Genomic DNA, 22,049 nt, shown 5'->3' on the forward strand with positions numbered 1-22,049 from the left:
TGTTGAATTTATTGAACAAACATGAACAGAGTTTCAAGGCTTTGAAATAAACCAGATTCACCTTTCTTAAGATATCAGAAGAATGTGGATTCAGAAGGTGGAAGGTACATAAAAGACCATTTACAAAGGATGGGGTAGATCCCTCTAGCCTAATATGTATCTTTTGGGGGAAAAAAAAAAAAACGTTTTTAATTGGTTGAAATCTGTCTTAAGTTTTCCTGAGAATTAAAGTAGGTTGTTCAGAATTACTGAGGGCAGGAGCAAAGCCACCACTCTAATGATTTATTGAATAGGGTAGGGTTCATTAGCATTAAAGTAGTCATCAAAGTGGCAGCTAGGTGATGCAGCAGATAGCACACAGGCATGGAGGGAGGAAGATCTAGTTCAAATCCAGCCTCAGACACTTACTCGTTTTTTTGATACTGGGCAAGAGATTTAACTGTGTTTGCCTTAGTTTCCTCATCTGTAAAATGAGCATTCCAATATCTGTGCCAAGAAAACCCCAAATGGGATCATGAAAAGTCAAGCAAGACTAAACAACTAAATAACAATAGCTATTAAAGTTTTTGGGCTTAACAAGTTTTATTGATGCTGTTTGTTTTTCACAATATATCCATTTCCAAATTTACCTGTCCCTAATCCCTTGTATCAAAAGGAAATAATGAAGTACAACCAATCCAGAGATCAACTGGATTTGAATATCACAGTAATAATCATCTCTCAACTAAGAAGGAAGTATACTGGATCTTGCTTTCCTGAGACTTTATGTCCTGCTCCTCCCTGGGCCCCAACCTTTATGGAAAGTACATCTTAGGAGAAAACTAGGAGGACTGGTCAATTCAGAGACCAAGGTCAAGGACTTGAGTAATCACTTACCTGAGCCACCTTGATGAACTTGATGAAGACTTCAGCCCGGAGCTGTGGGGTGGGACGACTGAGTACCATCAGTTGTACCCATTGGGAAATGCCATTGCATAAGGCAATGGACCGCTCCATGGTTGGATTCTCTTTCACACAGCTATTCACAATGTAATTTTGATAATCTGAGAACTGACAAGAGAAATAGAGGAATCAGAAGGGTTGTCCTATTTTTAGGAAACATTGTGTTGCATTTGATTGGACATGCTCTGCCAATAATCAGATTTGTAAAGTGTTTTATAGTTACCAAAGCTTTTCCTCACAATGGTTGTGGGAGGAGGGGTCAGTAATACACATCATCTCCCCAAATTACAGATGCAGATACTGAACTTCAGAGAGGTTAAACCACTTGCCCCAAATCACATGACACCAAATTGTTTGTTCTTTCAAGTATTCAGCTAAGTGGAACAGTGGAGAGTACACTGGTCTTGGACTAAAACCTGACTCCAAAACCTGAGTTCAAATCCTGATTTAGATACTTACTACTAGTTGTATAACTCTGAACAAGTCACTTGACCTCAACCTCACAGTCCTTATCTCTAAAATGGGGCTAATAATAGCCTCAACATCACAATATCATCAACATCATAAGATTGTTGTGAGGATCAAATGAGATATAATTTATATAAAGTGCTTTATAAATCTTATATAACTATAAAAAATACTAGTTATTATTATTATCACTATGTACTATAGGAACAAAACCTATTTCACTTTGACTCCAAGTTCATAACAATGGCTCCCGTTCATTTAGACTTTTAAATGTTTACAGTGGACTTTTCTGGGATTTGCCCAGTTCTTTGAAGTAGGTAGTATTAGTATCATTGTCCCCATTTTACAAATGAGGAAAGTCATACTCAAAGGAATTAAATCGGTTGATCCTGGTCACACAACTATTACTTCTCTTAAGGACTAGAACCCAGGTCTCTTGACTAAGGGTAGTATGCTTATCACTGGAGGGACACTTCCAGCTCTTACCACTATATGATACTACCTCCCATAGAAACAGAGAATAACAGAATCTCAGTAGGAAAGGACCTCTGAGGTCATCCAGTCCATTGCATAACTGAGCAATAATCTACCCTGAAAAATAATTATCCAGGATAGAGATAATTATCAATATTGTGACTATAAACTATGTATCCCCTCCAGGCTCTTCTTGGTTCCCCCAAATATTAGTGCTCCCTGAAATTTCTCTCTGTTTCTTTCTCTCTCTTCTCTACCTCTCCTTTCTGTCTCTGTCTCTTCTTCTGTCTTTTTCCCTCCCTCTCTTCCTCTCCCATCCCCTTTTCCTTCTTCTCTCTTTTTCAAAGTACATATATATGTATATATATATATTATATGTATATAATATATATGTATGTGTGTATTTATACACAGTTGCCTATATATATATCTTTTTCTCTTTATTGTCTATATAATTATCTTTATATATTTTTTGAAACTTATCTATATACATGGTATTTTTCTCTCTCAGCATAAGTATCATTTTTTTTAAGGACAGAGACTGTTTCCTTCTTATCTTTGTAACACTAATGCTGCCACAGTGTTTGATACATAGTAAATGCTATAACTCTTTGATGAACCAAAATAAATTTGATACAATGGAGAGAAATAAAGGTATGGGAGCCTCAATAAGGCAAGCCACTTAACTTTCATTTCTCATTTCCCCCATTTGTAAAATTGTGTGTATGTGTATGAGTTTGGCAAGGGAAGGGGGTGGGCTCAATAGTCTCAAATTTCCTTAGTGTTCTAAATCAATGATCTTATGAGCCTATAATTATTTACCTGCTTGAAAACAAATGTCATAGTAAATATTTGAGGCTTAAGTGTATATCCCAGTTTGCTATGTGACTCCCTAACACAAAGGTGCCCCTGCTAAATCAGTACCATCAATAGAAGGCAGGGTTTTTACTTTCTCTAGCATAACCAATAACTTTTCTAAGGTATTCATACATTATATACTGGAATGGTTTCCATTTCCTTCTCCAGCTCATTTTAAAGATGAGGAAATTGAGGCACATAGGATTAAGTAACTTTCTCAGGATCACATAGCCAGTAAGTAAATGATGCTGGATTTAAACACTGATCTTCCTGATTCCAGGTCTGGCACTTTATCCACTACACCACCTAGCTGCCTTACATATCACATATACAAGGTTTCTAAGTACTGTTATTGCTGGTATGTGACCAGAGGCAATTAAGTATTGCATTTTTGGCAGGACTTCACAGGTAAAATTTTGTAAAATGTCATTGACTATAGGAAAAAAGACCCATGACTCATGCACATGCATGGCTACTAGATCTGGGACACCTACAAATTTGAGACTTTGGAATTTAGGATTTAAACCACATCAATAGCAGTGATAGCATCTCTCAGTGGCTTTCTCTCTAGTATATATATACACATATATAATTTATTTCTTTTTCCCTCTTAGTGGAATAATATTAAAAAGGAAACTATAAACTTCATAATCTATTTCCAACAAGAGGATAGAGGACTTGACCTCTTGTGTTCCTCCTCCATCCAACCTTATATGCCAGATGATATATTTTCTAAAAATTGCCTAGATAAAACACAGACATTCTTAGAGAAATCTTCTATGAAGCAGTTGCCCTATCATAGAGGAAAGAAAGTTGAATCTTGAAGGTAGGGACTGGCTTTTTCTTCTCATTTAAAAAATTTTCCTTTGTATTCCCAGTTACTGGAACAGTGCCTGACACATACCAGGAGTTTAATAAATGCTTGTTGAAAGAATGAATGCAAAGCAGTTATCACCAGAGTGTGCCAAGGAAAATATCAACTCACTTTTACAATGATTTCTTACTTCCCCCACAATTTGTCTGACCACTGGCATCAAACAGATCTTTAGTAGCTTTGATTGAGAAGGCACTGCCAGTTCATATTTCCAGGGGTGATAAACTTCCCTTTTCAGCTTCTCTTTAGTGTGACTGCTTGGAGGGCTTGTTCCCTGTTAGTAGGGGGCATCAGTAGCTTGCCATTTGTTTGAGGCAGCTCCTTCTGTTTTTGGGTAGGGAATGCCTGAGTGAAGGGATTTGAACCCAAGTCCCTTAACTATAGAGCTCTTTTCAATCTGCCATGAGTGAGTGGCAACAGGCATATATAACCACCCCTTGTTCCTTGATGGTTTATTCCCTGCCCCTTTGCTTGCGTCTCAGCATTCACAGATCTTAAATCTCAGCTATGTGTTTTTCTCAGAAGCCCCAAAGCATTCACCAGTCTCCAAAACATACCGAGATCCTTCGGAAGGATTTGAATTCAAGGTAAGTCAGGTGTTCAGACAGCTCTCCTGGCTCTAGATGGTCAAAGAGAAGTGAGACTTTCCGTTTCTTACTGGTGTTGGGCTTTATCCGTTGAGTAAGCTTCCTAGACCAGTCTCGAGCATTGCTTTTGTTGTGTGAGTTCAAGGTAGATAGATGGGCAGATAGACCCAGAAGATAAAGAGAAAGGAAGAGATGGAGAAAAAGAGAGAGGGAAGGAGGAAGAGGAAGACAGACATACAGACAGAGACAGAAAGAAACACACAGAGACAGGAGAAAGAAAAAGCAAGAAAAAGAAAGAGACAAGAGAAGATGGAGAGAGAGAGAAACAGAAAAAGAGAGAGAAAGGAGAAGGAGGAGGGAGAGAAAGAGAGAGGTAGAGACAGAGAGAGGCAGAGAGACACACAAAGAGACAGACAGGAGGACATGGTGAAGTAAAGAAGAAGATAGGAGGAGGAGGAGAGAGAAAAAAGACAGGAGGAAATGAAGAAGACAATACAGGAATAGGAGACGATGGAGAGAGAAAAAGACAAGAGTCAGGAGACAATGGTGAGAGAAAGTAAAGAGAAAGAAAGATGAGAGAGAGGGAGGAAAAAGACACATAAGTCAAAGTTAGATTTTGTAAAAACAAAAAGGAAGGAAAGAAGAAAGCAAGCAAGCAAGAAACAAAGAAAGAAAAAAGAAAGAGAGGGAGGGAGGGAAGAAGGAAGGAAGAAAGAAAGAAATGAGGAAGGAAGGGAAGGAGGCAGATAGGGAAGGAGGAAAGAAGGGAGGGAAAAAGAAAAAAGAAATCTATTAATATTTCCCACAAGAATATAGATAACATTTATTTGGCCAGAACAACATAGCCTCAGAATTCTCCAAGTCATTGGAGATGACTTTCAGATGATTGCAAGCAAGAAATTTTATTGGTTTTCAATAAGTACTTCAAATATGTTCCAGAGTAAAGCAAGTTTACTTCAAGCTAATGGAAGAGCCTAATAACAAAAACTAGTCATTGTTTCAGATACCTTATTACTAGTTCTTTTGTATAAGTATGTTGTATAGCCTACTTTTCTCCTCCTCTTCCAAAGCACTCCAACACTCCCCATCTAATTAATGATTTCTATGATATTGGATCTTTTTTTTTTTTTTTTTTAACCTTAGATGTAATAGAGAGATGTGTAAAAATAAGAACAATGAGATAGCATCTTTACTTGGCTTTTTCCCCCTGGAAAGAAAAAAAAATTCCATTCACTAGTATAGTCTTTTTCAAAAAATATCACTATTGAACACTTTGGGAAATGCAGTATAGTGATAGAACTCAAATACTAGTCTAGGGTATAGAGCAACTCTGTTACTTCTTCTACTCATCCCACCCCCCAAAAATGGAAAGACTACAAAAGAAATAAAGTTGTTATTTCTAGTGAAAACTTGGCACATATAAGTATTTTTGATAAATACAGTATTTTCTATTTCACATTTTTAGAAGTTTTGCTAGCATTAAGGTTTTTCTTTGAGCACCCCTACTCCCATCATATAAAATAACAGCTTTGTGGGAACCACATGCTGTCCTAAATAAATATGCAGAGGGTTGCTTTTGCATTTCATCCAATGCTGTAGAAATTCCCTTGGATTCCTAAGGCAACCAAGGGAATTAGACCAACCCAGGCTTATTGTTGGTCAATAGTTTCAGTCATATCCAATGCTCCATGACCCACTTTGGGCTTTTTTTTTTTTTTTCCTTTGGCAAAGCTACTGAAGTGGTTTTCCATTTCCTTCTCAACCTCATCGTACAAACAGGGCTTAAATGATTTATCTAGGATCACACAGCTAGTATCTGAGGTCACATTTGAACTTAGGAAAATGAATTTTCCTGATTCCAACCCTAGTATCTATTCATTGAGTTACTTAACTGCCTACTCATTCTTATTTATTACTCCTGTTATTTAGTCATAATATGTATCCTATTCTTTTATTCCTGTTTTTTTCACTCAGTATAATTTCATAAAGGGTTTTGCAGATTTCTTTACATTACTTAGAGATTCAGGGGACCTCAGATCCCTTACAGATGAGAAGCTGAGATGGAGAGAGATTAGGTAACTTGACCTGAACACAGAGGCAATGTGCAGCAGAACCAGTATTTGAACCTAGGTCCAGAGATTCCAAATCCTACATATTTTTCACAATAACATACTATTATTGATTTTTAATTTATTCTATTTCATTACTTGGCTGAATTACTCCATAATTAAAATAAGTGAATTACCATTCTGTCTTTCATTTTTCATTTTTAGTATTTGTTTTTATCTTTGTCTATCATTCAGGTAGAATTCATTGTTATATGGTGTGAGATATGGTATTGAATCAATTTTCTACCAAATTGCTATTCAAGTTCTTCAAGTATCTTTGTTAAATAGTGAAACATTTCTCCAATTTTTATTTTCCATAACTATATCAAACACTAATCATTTGTCTGTACTTGTTTGAATGTCTGTTATTTTGAGTCCCATATATACATGTTGCTTTAGTACCCGATTGTTTTTTATACCTACTTAGTAATATGCTTTAAATTCTGGGGATACAAGATCACCTGGTCCCATTTCTTTTCTACCCCTTACAGGGTGCCCCTTAATATTCTTATCCATTTGTTTTTGCACATTCATTCTACTATGATTTTATTCCTTCCACAAAGAAAATCCTTGCTTGTTATTTTGTTCAATGTCCTTTCCACTATCCCATTCTTAGGGCAGTCAACTACCATAGATCAGGACCAATGAACCATAAAAGCTAGTCATGGGATTTATTCTGCTTGGTTCCAGGGGATAGAACTAGGAGTGATGGGTAAAGCTGCAGAGAAATATTTTGCTTGGTTTAAGGAAAAAGTTCCTAACAATGATTTTTAGGTCTTTTCCAACTCTTAATATTCTGTAAATGTCAAAAGTCAACAACCTGTGGTATTTTATTACACAATATGTACTCCCCTGGATTGGGCTAACTAGATGGTTCAGTGGATAGGGCACTGGGCCTGGAATCAGAAAAGATCTGAATTCAAATCCAGCCTCAGGCACTTACTAGCTGTGTGACTCTGGGCAAACCATTTAACCCTGTTTGCCTTAATCTAGGAGAGAAGGAAATAGCAAATCATTCCACTATTTTTTGACAAGAAAAGTCCATGGAGACCATGGTCTACAGGGTCATAAATACTAATGAGAAAATAACAAAAGAACCCTGCTGGAGAAGGGTAATGGGTAATGAGGAAGTAATCTCTTTTTTTTCCCCCAAGAGGAATCTGAAAACAGGAAAAATACTCCAATTTTCCCAGAATGGGTTAGTCAAACTTGCAGATGAGTAACCTATGAGGATGGATCTGAGGAACTCTGATTAATTCTTCTGAGTTCAAATCTCAGCTCATCTGCTTATTTCCTATATGGCCTAGGGACAAATAATTTTACTTTTCTGTACCTTAGTTTCCTCATCTGAAAAAAACTGAGGGGATTATGCTAGTTGACTTTGAGGTCCTCAAATCCTTTCCAGGTATAAAGCTAAATCTATGGCTCTATGATGTGTTTGTTAAATAAGATAAAGCATTTAGTCCTGTGCCTGGTACACATTAATAAATGCTTGTCATTCTCCATTTCCTATTGCCTCCTGATAACACCATTACCACTGTCATCACCATCACTGTCATCATAAGTGAAATTTATAAAACATATTTTACATTTTGCAAAAAAGATTTATATATGTTTTCTTCATTTGAACCTCATAACAAATCCATAAAAAAGGTATTATATTAAGAGCATTCATTCTATAAATGAGTAAACTGGGGCTCAAAAAGGTTATGACTTGCCCATGGTTATACTTTCTAAATTAATATCTATGAAAAGTCAGTATTCCTTAGCCTGTTTAGTTTTTAAATTAAGACCCATTTCTATCTTTGGCCCTGGGATTCATTTCCAGCTACTGTACCAGTACTGTACTGTACTGTTTTTCTTCTTCTCTCCTAGTTAAAGAATCAGGCTTTTCCAAAAGTGAAAACTTTTCATAAAGTGATGTGAGTCATCCTGACAGAGAGGTGGGCTTCTTTGAACAAGTTAGCTCACAGCAGTTAGCAGCAGCAGCTGCTGCTGTGGCAGTTTCACTATGACTATATAACAGAAGCAACGTGACTTTGAAAGATTACTCCAAACTTGACACTCACATTTGAGTTGTATCAATTAGGCGGCAGTGTAACTCCTCACCATTAGCTTTGACCAATTCCTGAAACTCCTCCATAGTGTTTGTCAAGCTGGCATCCAATTTAAACATGACCCAGAATTCTGTTATCCAATATCTACGAGGAAGAGATTAAAAACCAATCAGTTCGGAGTGTAAGGAAGAATGGCTTTTCCCCTTTGGATTCCCAAGAGTAGTAATAGCAGGTAAGTGACTTAATAAAGAGGTCTTAAATGGAAAAAAGATGGAGTTTGGCTTTTATTCATTTTTGGTTTTAGTAACTGAAAAAAATTAAAGTCACTGACACTCCCTTGGCTCTGTGCACAAAAGCACATGAAATTCAGATGAATGTGTGTTAAAATTGAAGGAATCCTTTATCATCTTTTGACACCTCCACTTATACTCTATGTCAAATAGTCAAGAGGATTCAAGAATGAATTTGCATACTTTCTTGTGGTGGTTAAAAGCAGTGGAGTTAATAAGTTCAAGTCACATGGAAGAGAAAATTAGTATGAATTTCCAGGGTAAACATTCTGTCATTTACATTCCAATTCTGGGAGATATATGCATGAAATATCTCATGCATGGAATGAGAGAGAAAAGGTGGAGGCCTCCTGAGAAAGAAAGACTGAATATCACTCTCTCCCTTTTCCTGTATACTGACTTCATTTCTTCTAATTCTGGAAAATCACTGCCTTAAAATAGAAACCTTACCTTACAAAATAGCAGATCTTCAAACAAAGGCCAGGTGAATTCTTGGCCAAAGCATCCTTATATGTAGGGACTGGGTTAAGGAAAAAAGAAGCCTTTGCTCATTACATTAACATAAAATATGTCTTCTTCTTATTGAGAGGTACAAGTCCTTACAAAATATCTTTTATCATATCCAAACACTACATATCATCATTTCCTCCATCTACTCTTTCTGCCTCTCTATAGTATGCAAACACTGAAAAACATTTCCTTTTTCAAATAGTAGTTTATTTTTCCAAATACATGCAAAGATAGTTTTCAACCTTCACCTCTGCAAAACCTTGTGCTCCAATTTTTCTCCCTCTTCCTCTCCATAAGATACATAAGCAAACCAATATAGGTTAAATGTACAATTCTTCTAAATATATTACCATGTTTGTCATGCTACACAAGAAAAATCAGGTCAAAAGGCAAAAAATGAGAAAGAAAAAACAACAATCAAATAATAACAATGAAAAGGTAAAAATACTAAAGCAATTTTCTTTATATCATATAATAGTGATTCATTTTTTGTCTATCCCATAGTTTCTTGTTTAGCTGTATCCAATTCTTTACGACCCCACTTGAGGTTTTCATGGCAAAGATAGTAGATGGATTTGCCATTTCCTAGTTCATTTTACCAATGAGGGAAATAAGGCAAATAGAGTCAAGTGATTTGTACAAGATTCCATAGCTAGTAACTATCTGAGGCTGGATTTGAATTCAGGAAGATGAGTTTTTCTGACTTTAGGCCTAGTGCTTTGTCCACTGCTCCTCCTAGCTGCCCCTAATCCATACTAGTCATTCCAAAAAAAGAATATTCTAACTTAAATGAATTATAGGGAAAATCTGTAGCATTTTCAGGTCAGAGGATCATAAGTCTTTGTGGCCTTATATTCCAGTCCCATTTTTTCAGATAAGGAAATTGAGGCTCAAGAAGAGTCTATGGGTCATAGATTTAAAACTGGAAGTGGCCTCCGAAATCATCTAGTCAACCCCATCTGTAGAAACAGGCCCAAAGAAATTATTACTTGTTCATAGTCCCACAAGTACGAATAGGCAGGATTTAAACCCATGCTTTGTATCCATTTCAATTTACTGAAAGTCTGCTCTGTGTCACAGGGGATGTGGTGGGTCATGACAGTATAAGGATGAAGATAAGAGATGGTTTAAAATAGATGCACATTAGTATTGTGGAATTAAAAAGAATTAAGGGCTACACAAGGGATAAGAGAAGTAGTATGGTTAATGAAGAGCCAGACTTAGTTAAGGAAGCATTGGATTCAAATCCTGCCTCTGGTACATATCATATGAACCAGGGTAAATTACTTAACCCACAGCATTCCCATGACACTTTAAGTGTAATCTGTATTATTAGAGGGATTTCCTATAGCAATGAAATCATAAATCTTGACACCTTCCACCTTCAAGAAAAAGTAAAGATGGTATGGGAATGGAAGGAGGTCACCCTTTGTTAATCATTCTGTGCTGGAGGTATGACAGAAGTTTCATGGAGAATCATGGAGGATTTGAATGGGGCCTTAAAGTTCAGGATCTCTGCTTCTTCTGTAAAATGAGCAAGAGGATTGTGCTAGGTGAACTCTAAGATTCTTCCCAGTTCTAAGTCTAAATTTTATCATCATATAAATAGAATTTTTATAAGTTAAAAAGTGGAGTTGGGGCAGGGAGGGCAATGCTTCAAGGAGGAAATGACATAAGCAAGATGATGGAGGCAGAAAAATACAAGGCATGTTTGGGGAAATGATAAAAAAAATCAAATTTGGAAGGATAGAAAATACAAAGAGAGTAATCAAAATATTATTACCTTTCAAAATAGCAATATTATTACTTCTCAAAAATGTTCCTAGCAAAATGTCCAGGCATTGTGCTAAATGTTAGAGATACAAAAAGGAGCAAAAGATCATCCTTACTTTCAAGGAACTATCTAATGGAAGTTAAAGCTTGAATTGAAGATGAGGAAGCACATATAATAACTCTTCTCAGGTGAAGTTTGACAATAAATAGGGAAGAGATAGGCTAGTCGTTCAAGGAATTATTAGGGAAAAGGAACAAAGGAGAGAAGAAAGTAACAGTGCTGGGGCATTATGCTGAGCACTTTACAAATATTATCTCATTTGATTTGATGCTCACAACAATTCTGTGAAGTGGATACTAATATTATCCTCATTTTACAATTAAAGAAACTGAAGGGGAAAGAGGTTAAGTGACTTGTTCTGAATTTAAAAAGAGGAAAGAAAGGTTGGAAAATGTAACATAATGCTGTAAGAATGGGATTAGGAGCGCTAAACCTCAGTGTGCTGAGGCAGCCAAGCAAAGCTTAAGAAAAAGAAAAAGAAAAAGAAAAAGAAAAAGAAAAAAAACTATACTAAGGAAAAAGAATAGGATCAAAGAAGGGACAAATTTTTCACTCAGGATGGAGTGGAAGATGATTATAAATGATAGAGAGAATTCCAAGCTCAACACTGCTTTTTGCTTTTTTTTTTTTCCTGCCAAGGAAAGAATGATATTTGGATTAAAAAGAACAGCCAAAATGTCTATACATAGATAAATAGGAGATAAAGTACCTAAATCTCCTTTAAGAATTTTAGTCATCAGCAAATGAAGACTTCATTTCTCAAATGTATATGGAACTGAATCAAATTTATAGAAAAAAAAAGAGCCATTCCTCAGTTGATAAATGATCAAAAGATATGATCTATACCCAAAATGTTATAAAATCATGCATATTCTTTGAGTTAGCAATACTACTACTAGACATGAATCCTAAGATTTTTTTTTTTCTGGTTGAGGCAATTTGGGTAAAGTGACTTGCTCTGGGTCACACAGCCAGGATGTGTTAAATGTTTGAGGCCACATTTGAACTCAGGTCCTCCTGACTTCAGGACTGGTGCTCTATGCACTGCACCTCTTAGCTGCCCCCCTAAGAGATTTTTTTAAAAAGGAAAACCTATATGTATAAAATATTTATAGCAGCTCTTTTCTCAGGACAAAGAATTGGAAGTTGAGGGGATGCCCATCAGTTTGCAGGGGTCCTCAAACTTTTAAATAGGGGGCCAGTTCACTGTCCCTCAGACTGTTGGAGGGCCAGACTATAGTAAAAACAAAAACTTTGTTTTGTGGGCCTTTAAATAAAGAAACTTCACAGCCCTGGGTGAGGGGATAAACGTCTTCAGCTGCCGAATCTGGCCCGTGGGCTGTAGTTTGAGGACCCCTGATTATAGAGAATGGCTAAATAAATTGTGGTATGTGATTATGAAGGAATGTTTTTGTTCTATAAGAAATGATTTAGAAGTTGCTATTAGAAAAACTGGGAATTCTTCTGTGAGTTCAAGCAAAGCAAAATGTATTTTTTACATAGTAATAGCAAAATTGTGTGATAATCAGCTGTGAATGACTTTGCCATTCTTAGCAATACAATGATCCAAGATTATTCTGAAGAATTTATGATGAAAAATGCTAGCCATACCCAGGGAAAGAATTATCAGACTGAAGCATACTTTTAAGTTTTTTTTTCTTGAGGGTTTTTTTTTTCTGGAAGAAGATGAAGATCTATGTTTTCTTTTGCAACATGACTTTTATGGAAATGTTTTGCACAACTTCATATGGGCCTTCTTAATGGGGGAAGCAGTAGGAAGAAAAGGTAAGAATTTATAATTCAAAAATTTAAAAACAAATTTAAAAAATTTCTTTATACATAAAGAGGGAAAATAAAATTACAAAAATAATAAAAACATAAAAAAGAATTTAAGTCGATGAATTACATCCTCTGCTTACAAAAGAACTAGCAGATAAGATTTCTGAGACATTTTCAGTGCTTTCAAAGAGATTCTGGAGAATAAGAGAGAAGGCCCAGAACTGGAAAGGACAGATATTCTGATTTTATGAAGGAGAAAGAGAATGAACTCTGGAAACAGCAAGCCAGTGAGTTTACCTCTGATTCTTGGAGAATGTCTCCTAAAAGAACTGGTAGTAATCACAAAGATCTAACATGGAATTCTGACCATTTAACTTTAAAACATCTGACTTGAAATGATGAAATGTTGAAAATTGCTTTTACATATAATTGGAAAAAAATTTAACTACCATTAAGGAATATTTTATATATAATGTACATATGTGAATTTATAAGAAGTAATATTTAAAAGGATCATCTCATTTATTTTATTTTGGGTGGCTTACTAGTTTGCCCTCCCTTAATCTCAACTTTCATAAAAAGACTCATGTACTAAAACCAACTCTCTTTCTATATGTATGACTTTGAGTAAATTCTTTGCCTGTCTGGAACTTATTTCTTCCTGAGCTATTGGCTTAGCTTAGAAGTTCTCAGAGTCTGGTCCAGGTATCTTCAAGGTCAAAACTCATTGTAATGCTAAACCTTTTAAATTTCTAATACAATAAATATTGCTGGATTACATAGATTAAATAAAAGCTCTTGAGATGAGGAGCATCAACAACTTTAAATAGTGTAAAAGGACCTGAGACCAAAAAGTTTGAGAACTGCTAATTTAGAGATCTCCTGAAGTCACAATCTCAATTGGGTCCCAAGCCAGAATAAAACAAAAACCCAAGACATGAGGGAATATAGCTTTTAAACTTTTTGAGTCACCTTAGGGCCATTGTGTAGTCAACAGAATCAGTGAGGAAAGGGATATTTGCCAGAGAAGTGGCAGAATGTGGGTGCTCCAGGCCCCTAACTCAGTTTTCTGTGGCTCAGAGACTTCACCTTCCTAAGCTTTTCCCCTCTTTCCATGTTCACTCTTAGTTCAGTTTCCAAATGTTCCACATGGAGTCTTCAGGCATTTGAACTATGTGAAGTCTTGATATTATTTTTCATAATGAAAAAAATGAACTGGACTAATTGAGCGAAAAATTCTTGTATTTTTCAAGTAAGAACTGAATTTGGAAACATCCTACATAAAGATAAACATTTTTCGTGGCCATCTTAAGTTTCTCTTGGTGTGGCAGGTGTTATTAATCTAATCCCTCTTCCAGAGGGACATGCCATGATGAAAACTGGCACACTAGAGCATAGCATGCTAGAACATAGGACAAAACATGATCATGTAGTATTTTGAGGTGTGCAGAGCACTTGATACATATATCATCTGAGTCTCACAACAACCCTGTAATGTAGATATTAAATGTATCAACCCTATTTTTCAGGTGAGGAAACTGAGAGACAGCAGAGATAAGTGATTTGCCCATGATCATTTACCTAGAAACAAAACTTTAACTTAGTCTACCTGTCTCCAAATTAAGCACTTGCTACATGGGAATAACTCTGAAGGGTTTCTCTCTATCAATACATCTGGGGTCCATTCTTGGCTACCAAGTAGTTCACTTGAGTTCCTCAGGTTCTGAGGCAGCTGTTCTCCTTTACTCAAACCCTTATCGCCCTTTATCTTCTTCAGGGACCATATCTTGCAAATGAAGCATATAAGGGTGGGGTTAGGGAGTGGGGTAGAGAGAATATAAGAAGATCTCCTAAATCTATTAGTTTCACACTCCTCACCTTCAAAAAAAAAAGAGAGAGAAGAAATAAACAAGGCCATTTTGGCTACTTGCCAGCCTTCCTGCATGTGCCCGCACGATACAAGCTGTTGCTTCAAAAGCTAGTGACATCTGCAAGCTTTCTTCAGAGTTTCAGCCTTCCTAAATTAATGGGAAAATACAGGACAGGCACACTATAGAAATCCACCATCTGAGAAATGGAAATATCTCTCAAATATCATCTTCTCACATCTTCTCATCTACTTCCTTGTGTTGTGTAAGAATTTTGGCTGAGATAATAGAAAAGAAATCTTTCATTTCTTTCAGTATCCAAGTGCATGAGAAGGTCCGGTGATTGCTGTTGGATTTCTGCAGCTACATTTACTTAGATAACAATGGCAAGTGAGAATTTTCATGACCTTCAAAGTTTAAGGTGTACGCTCCAAAATGGGCAAGGCTTTTAAATATTCTCCAAGAAATTTTCATTGACAGTGCTATTGTCTATGAGGATCTACTGAAATCTGATATTATGAATACCTTAATGAAATTAGTTTCCTTGGTCTGCTGGGAAGTAATAATGATTAAACCTGGAGATGCACCCAAGATATCATTATTATTATTACCATCATCATCAACCAACTCATCAGCAAGAATTTATTAAGGGGCTACTATGTGCTAGGCACTGTCCTAAGCAGTAGATCATAGCTCTAGAGTTGGATGCAAGCTTGGAGTCCATTTAATCCACTCCCTTTCATTTGACAGATGAAGAAGCTGAGGGAAGACAAATGATTTGTCACCTGTTGCCCAAGGTAAGACAGGTAGTGAAGATCAGAAGTGAGATCTGCACCTCTGCAGTCTCTAGGGCCACTGTCCCTTCTATTGAACCAGTAATTTCTGAATGAACAAGAAGAGGTAAAAAGATATGGCAGAACAGATACTCTGGAGTCAGAGGACCTAATCCCACCACTGACACTTTCTACCTCTGTGACTTTGGGCAAATATCTTAAATTTCCAGGGCCTCAATTTTCTCATCTGTAAAATGACAGCTGTGGATTAGATGAAGTTGAGTGCTATGATCTTCTAGAGTCCATCTGTATAGATGAGGTAAAGGAGAATTAAGTCTTTGCCAGTTAGAAAGCAGTAGTTTATTCATCTTAGCCATCAGATCATAGATGACATAGATCAAAGTTTTTTAAACTGTGAATTGCAATCCTACATGGGACTGTGTAAAAGAATGTGAGAGTCATGAAAAATTTGGCAACAGTAAAAGGTATCAAATATTCCACTAAGATTTAATTCTTTATATAAAAATAAACACTTCATCTCATTAATATATAAACTTACTTTTATCTTTAATACATGGTAAAATTATATATATATATGTATATATCAAAGAATTGTTTAAAAATAAATTTCTTTATGATCTATTCTAAATAAATGTTTGATTTGTATCCTTATTTTATATATCTTTATACCTAAAGTCATGTAAAAATTTCTGAGGCAAAAAGGAATTACGAGGGGGAAAAATTTAAGAACCCCTAACCTAAATAATGTCTCCCACTATGTTTTAGACACATAATCCAACTAACTTCATTACAAACTCCACTTGTGTTCTCAGGAGCTAATCTTTAGATTGTGGAAGTCTCAGGGAACCTTCTGGTGCTCCTAGGTGACTTCTTGGCAAGAGAGGCTAAACAACAACAATAATGAGATACCAAGATGGATAGACTTAAATGCAGAAAAGTCTCCTATTTTTCTTTGATTTGTGTCCTATATAATGTTACATCATTATTGCTTCCTGCAGTAATTTATTCAAAGGTCTTAGCATTGTACCTTGCACATAGTAGACTCTTATTGCAGTTTGGCTATTTTAGTCATGTCTCACTCTTCATGACCCTATTTGGTTTTTTTGGGGGAAAGATACTGGAGTGATGTGCCATTTTATAGTGGATCCATTTTGTTAGACAATCACAAGTTAAATGGCTTGCCCAGGGATGCACACTTAAGAAGTATCTGAGGCTGGTCCTCCTGACTACTGGCCCCATGTAATATCCATTGAGCCACCAAGTTGTCTCTACAGTAGATACTACATAAATGTTTATTCCCTTTCCTCTCTCTTCTTCTTCTTCCATTTCTGCCCTGTTCAAAAATACAAGTTACAATGATAAAGGATATAATGCGATGAGTTTTTGGAGCAAGTCGGTAGAGGAGATGAGGAGACGGTGCATTGTTAGCATCACTTGTAGCAGCTGGTTACTCCGACACAGATTGCCATCTGTATCTAGAAAAATAAATTGAAGCATATGCATTAGGCATTGGCAGGAGAGAGGTAACCCAACAGAAATACAAGCTAGATATCAGGGCATGATTTTTTTCAAGTTTTTAAATTATTTGGAGCCTCTGTGTGCCTTCCCACTCCACCCCCTCCTTTCCTCCTCTTGTCTGTCCTTCTCCCTGCCCCTTACTTAGCCTTTGTAACACACATCATTTGGAGTGTTTCACTGCTTATAAAAATCTCTTTCTGAAGGTGACAAGAGGCAGGGAGAAGAAGGAAACTCTCATCAATCCATTTTTGGCCTTCGTCACCAGATGGCTGGTGAGGGAGGAGGGTGAGGCTGATGGTAAATGTGGGAAATGGGGGTTATTTGTGGAATCCGCTAACCTATGGTCTGTCAAATCTCCAACAACATACACAGCTGAGGACTGACGGCATCTTTTTCAGCATTCCTCATACAATTTGGGACTGCATTCTGCACTAGAATTCCGTATACTGGTTTAGAAAAGGAGGCTCAATCTGATGATTGGCTGAAATGGAGCATAGGAGCACCTAATTTTATGTAAAGAGTCTGACATTCCCTTCCAGATTTCATTCAAAGTCATTTCAGAAATAAAGAAAAGATCATTTTCCAAATTTCACCAAGTGACGAAGGAGTTTGAGTTCAATTTAATACCTGTTAGATCTGTTTTCATCACCAACTTTTTTATTAAGATCTTGAACAATTTGTGGATTGTGGATCATTGATTAGTTAATATATGTATTTTATTCTTCCTGGGTCACTCTCAAAAATACCAAAATATGAGTATTTTTCTTGAGTATTCACATGGAATAAATTTATGTAAAATTAAATAAAATTGCATATCATTTTTGCAAATCCTTCATTACTTATTTTGAACTACAGAAATAGAATAAATAAATTTCAATTCACTTCAAAATTTAATGCTATGTTCAGAGCACCATATAAGGTCATAAGATCATATATTTAGAGCTGAAAGGTACCTTACAGATTAATTAGGTAAAAGTTAAATACAGAAATACAGAAAAGTTAAATGACTTTTATACCTGAGGCAGAATTTGAATTCAGCTCTTTCCAACTCCAAGTCTAGTCTTCTATTCACTATGTCCCCTACGTGCTTAGGTACGAGGAGTCTCTGCTTTCATTGAGCATATATTTCAGGATAACAATTGATGCCCATGGAAAACAATGGGACTCTGAAGGAAAACATCCATTGGGTAATGCCCCCAAAGTCTCAGACCAACAAAGGACTGAAATGGAGAATGTTAAGGAATATAATTCCCTGCTACATGTTGTAGAAGACTACATGCTTTTACCTAATTTTCTCAGTTACTATTACCAGCTCCATCTAGATGTAGAAACAACAAACCACTTAGATCTCTTTCACCATATGATTTTCCTTTGTATTCCTTTGTAATACATACATTTTCCCTTGTATTCCTTATTTCAGCCAATTGAAACTTTTACCCTAGAATTCTAACTGGAAGCCAGGACACAATTGAGTCCATAAGATTCTCCATATTTTCTTTTGCCCTTGTTGTATCACTCCTGCAATCTCTGTTTACTCTCATCCTTATCCATCCTAGCCATATTCTTCTTCATCCTTTTCTCCATCTCTTTCTTCCTTTCCATGTCACTGTTAACAAATGTCCCTTCATCCTATAAAAGTACCTTGTATATAAATGTGATTATCATTATTATTATTGTTCCTCTTATACTCTTCTAACCTCTAACTTTTGCTAAAATCATTTAATCTCTTGCTATCTTCTCCACTGGATATACTGGGCCAAGAATTGGTATAACTCTTACTCTCCAGTACCATTTCTGGAACTTTACTTTTTAATGATCATGCACCTCTTTTCCATTGAAGTTCACGCTATACATCTTCATCTGCTTGTCAAGTTCCTTGTTGCTATCAATTACTGTCTCTTTTGCCACCAACTCTTTTGTCCATGTCTCTTTTGTCCCACTTTTGTTACCAACATTACTTAGCTTACAGTCTTCCTCTCTCTAACCTATCCCTGCTTTCATCCTCAATGACTTCCATACTCAGCTAGGTATTCCTTTGAACAGCCTAATTTCCAAATTCATCAGCCTTCTCAACTCTTGGACCCCATGGCCATCATTGAGGGGAAGCAGTAACTATGGAAAAAAAGGCCACTGTCCTTTCCACCACCAACTGCCATCAATCCTGATCCATATGTTGCCATTGGACCCAGATGGCTCTGGAGAAGAAAGTTAGGTTGGTGACTTTGCACAACCCTCTTCTACTTCAATCCAATTCACTTGTATGTCATGGAATAATTGTCCCGATGTCATGGTTCTCTTTGAGAATGAAGGACAAACGACAATAACAACAAGTTCAAGAGCTTTTTCAGGGTCAGACCCCCCCTTCCCCCATTCCCCAGCCTTCCTAGGTGCCTATAACCATCATCTTGGAACACAATCCTTCTGTTATGGACCTGGCAGCTATTTCTGCAGCAACTGAAGGCTCAGAAAAATGTAGAACAACAGAGTCCTTAGCATGATAGAAGGGTTCAATATGAGAAAAAGGTATGATTTTTATTAGTGGCTATGATATTAAATATGTTGCATTCACCATCTGCTTTGCTTCTGTACCCTTAGGAGATGGGACCTTTCCATCTGATTTGCAACTGAGACCTCTTGTATATGCTAGCCCCCATTAGAATGTGGGTCCCTTGAGAACAGGGTCTATTTCCACTTTCTATTTGTAGGCCCTCCCCCCAATTTCCTTGACCCCAGCCCCACCAGTGCTTTGTATATAGTAAACACTCAAAAGATGTTCATTCATTCATTTCCATTCCATCACAGGAAACAGGGGTGACTATACCTTAGATTTAATCATAACTCTAAACTGTTTTATTTCAATGATCATAGGAAAATTGCCTCACTGACCATAATCCTCTGTTTCCACTTTTCCACCTGCCTTGTTGTTCCTTCCAGGCACTTCCTAAGATTATTCTTCCTGCTTCCCATGATTTCTAGTGCCTTCACTGTTGTGTTTCCTAATCCATTACTCCTGTTCTGGATGCAACTTTCCATTCTTCAGGCTCAAGAGAATCAGTTTAAAAAGTCACTATCTTCTCTACTATCCTCAACTCCTTACTCCCTGTCTTTCCAGAATTCATGACCTATCATCCTCAACCCCAGACAATGTCAACCATTTGCCTTCCTTATCCCAATTCTTTTTTTTTCCTTTTTTATTTTTCTAGATCTTTATGTTTAATTTTAATTTTTAGTTTTAATAACAGCTTTTTAATTTTTCAAAATACATGCAAAGATAGTTTGCAACATTCACCCTTGCAAAATCTTGTGTTCCAAATTTTTCTTTCTTCTTTTCACCTACCCTCTCCCCTAGGAAGCAAATAATGAACATGTATAATTCTTCTAAATGTATTTCCACATTTATTATACTGCACAAGAAAAATTAGATCAAAAAGGAAAAAAAAACAAGCAAACAACAGCAAAAAAAATGAAAACTATGTTGTGATTCACATTCAGTCTCTATGGTCCTTTTTCTGAGATGCAGGTGGCTCTCTCTATCATAAATCTATTGGAATAATGTCCCAACTCTTGAATTGAAGAAAGGTGCTAGAAGAAGTCATGAAACTCTGCAGCCTCAGTCCACCCCAAATTTATGTTACCTAATCCCTTTTGCAGGTCAACTTTTTTAGTCCTTTCCAATCATCATTCACATTCCCACAAGTCCAAATTTTCTACCTTTTTTTTTTTTTTTAACCTTTAGGAGCCTTCCATCTTTATACCCTCTTTCTCTTAGCAGATAAACTTATCTATTTCACTGAGAAAAATAATTTTTTTCTTACCTATTTTATCTCATATCTTCTATCAGTTAGAGGCAGCAAGGTGATGCAATCAATAGAGCACCAGTCCTGGAATCAGGAAGATTTGAATTTGAATCTAACCTCAGAACTAGCCATGTAATCCTGGGAAATCAGTTAACCTTTGTCTCCTTCAGTTTCTTCACTTGTAAAATGTAAAGCATTCAGCACAGTGTCTGATATATAGTTGGCACTTCATTAATGCTAATTTCTTTCTTTTATTCCACAACTCAAAAATCTCTATTTTAAGTCATTCTCTCCTGTTTTGCTTTAGTCTTGGGATCAAGTATCTCTTCTCTTTAACAAGACTATATCCCTCTATTTGTGCCCTTCATCCCATCTCCTTTGAAACACTCTCTTTTTCTCCTCTTCAATCTCTCCTCATTTACTGGTTCTTTCCTCATTGCCTAATACCATCTAATTCTCTATATCCTTAAAAAAGTTTTTACAAGATGTGTCCCTATTCTTTCAAACTATTGTTGCATCTTTTACTTCAAGACTCTTAGAAAGAGCAGTCTACACTTGTCTCTTTGCTCCTCACCATCCATCCTCTTCTGAAGTTTTTTCAATCTGTCTTTGAACCCCATCTTTCATATGAAAACATTCTCTCAAAGGTTACTCATGATTGTCTATTTCTCATGTGTGAATCCCTCATTCATGATCTCTATATAGGCTATGTGTATGTGTATATCCTACAGGGAGAGAGAGATAGATAGATGTGCGTGCGTGCGTGTGTGTGTGTGTGTGTGTGTGTGTACACACATATCTGTGAGATGCCTTACAAGAGGGGAATTTTCCATTACAAAATTTTTTGCACGATTTTAATTTCATCAAATGTCTTTGCTTTAAATTGACTATATCTTCTGGCTAACTAGAGAAAAATAAACACATATGAAAGTCCTCCAGAAGCTAAGTCCAGAGTGAGCACGACTAAATTTTTTTTTAAACTTTTACCTTACACGTTTCTTACCAAAGAGTTTCAGCACAACTCATCCTGTGAATCCTCACACTTTCTTTGTGGGAGTGAAGTGGTTTTAAATGGCTAGGCACTGAGAAATTATTTACTCATAGAAGAAGGGAAAGAGGGAAAGAAAATAAGCCAATTCAGATTCCTTGCCAGTTTGTTTCTGTACTCCAATCTCCTATTTTCCAACATAGGATCATAAAATCACAGTCCTATAACTGGAAGGAATCTGAAAATTTCAAAGAGAGATATCAATTGGAGGTGAAATTCAAGAAGACATATGACCAACACTTG

The 22,049-nt window shown here is 36.4% G+C and overlaps 1 protein-coding gene across 1 annotated transcript in view; it reads right to left on the reverse strand.

Moving 5' to 3' along the window:
• RASGRP1 (RAS guanyl releasing protein 1) overlaps nt 1-22,049 on the reverse strand; it is a 108,375-nt gene that overhangs the window by 25,071 nt on the left and 61,255 nt on the right. The window contains exons 3-7 of the mRNA XM_051977053.1: nt 16,813-16,918; nt 9,109-9,171; nt 8,381-8,512; nt 4,174-4,327; nt 877-1,050 (exon numbers count right to left, since the gene is read on the reverse strand). Coding sequence (XP_051833013.1) covers nt 877-1,050; nt 4,174-4,327; nt 8,381-8,512; nt 9,109-9,171; nt 16,813-16,918 — 629 coding nt within the window. The remainder of the gene's footprint in view (nt 1-876; nt 1,051-4,173; nt 4,328-8,380; nt 8,513-9,108; nt 9,172-16,812; nt 16,919-22,049) is intronic.

The sequence above is a fragment of the Antechinus flavipes genome, chromosome 2, assembly GCF_016432865.1.
Source record: "Antechinus flavipes isolate AdamAnt ecotype Samford, QLD, Australia chromosome 2, AdamAnt_v2, whole genome shotgun sequence".
NCBI lineage: Eukaryota > Metazoa > Chordata > Mammalia > Dasyuromorphia > Dasyuridae > Antechinus > Antechinus flavipes.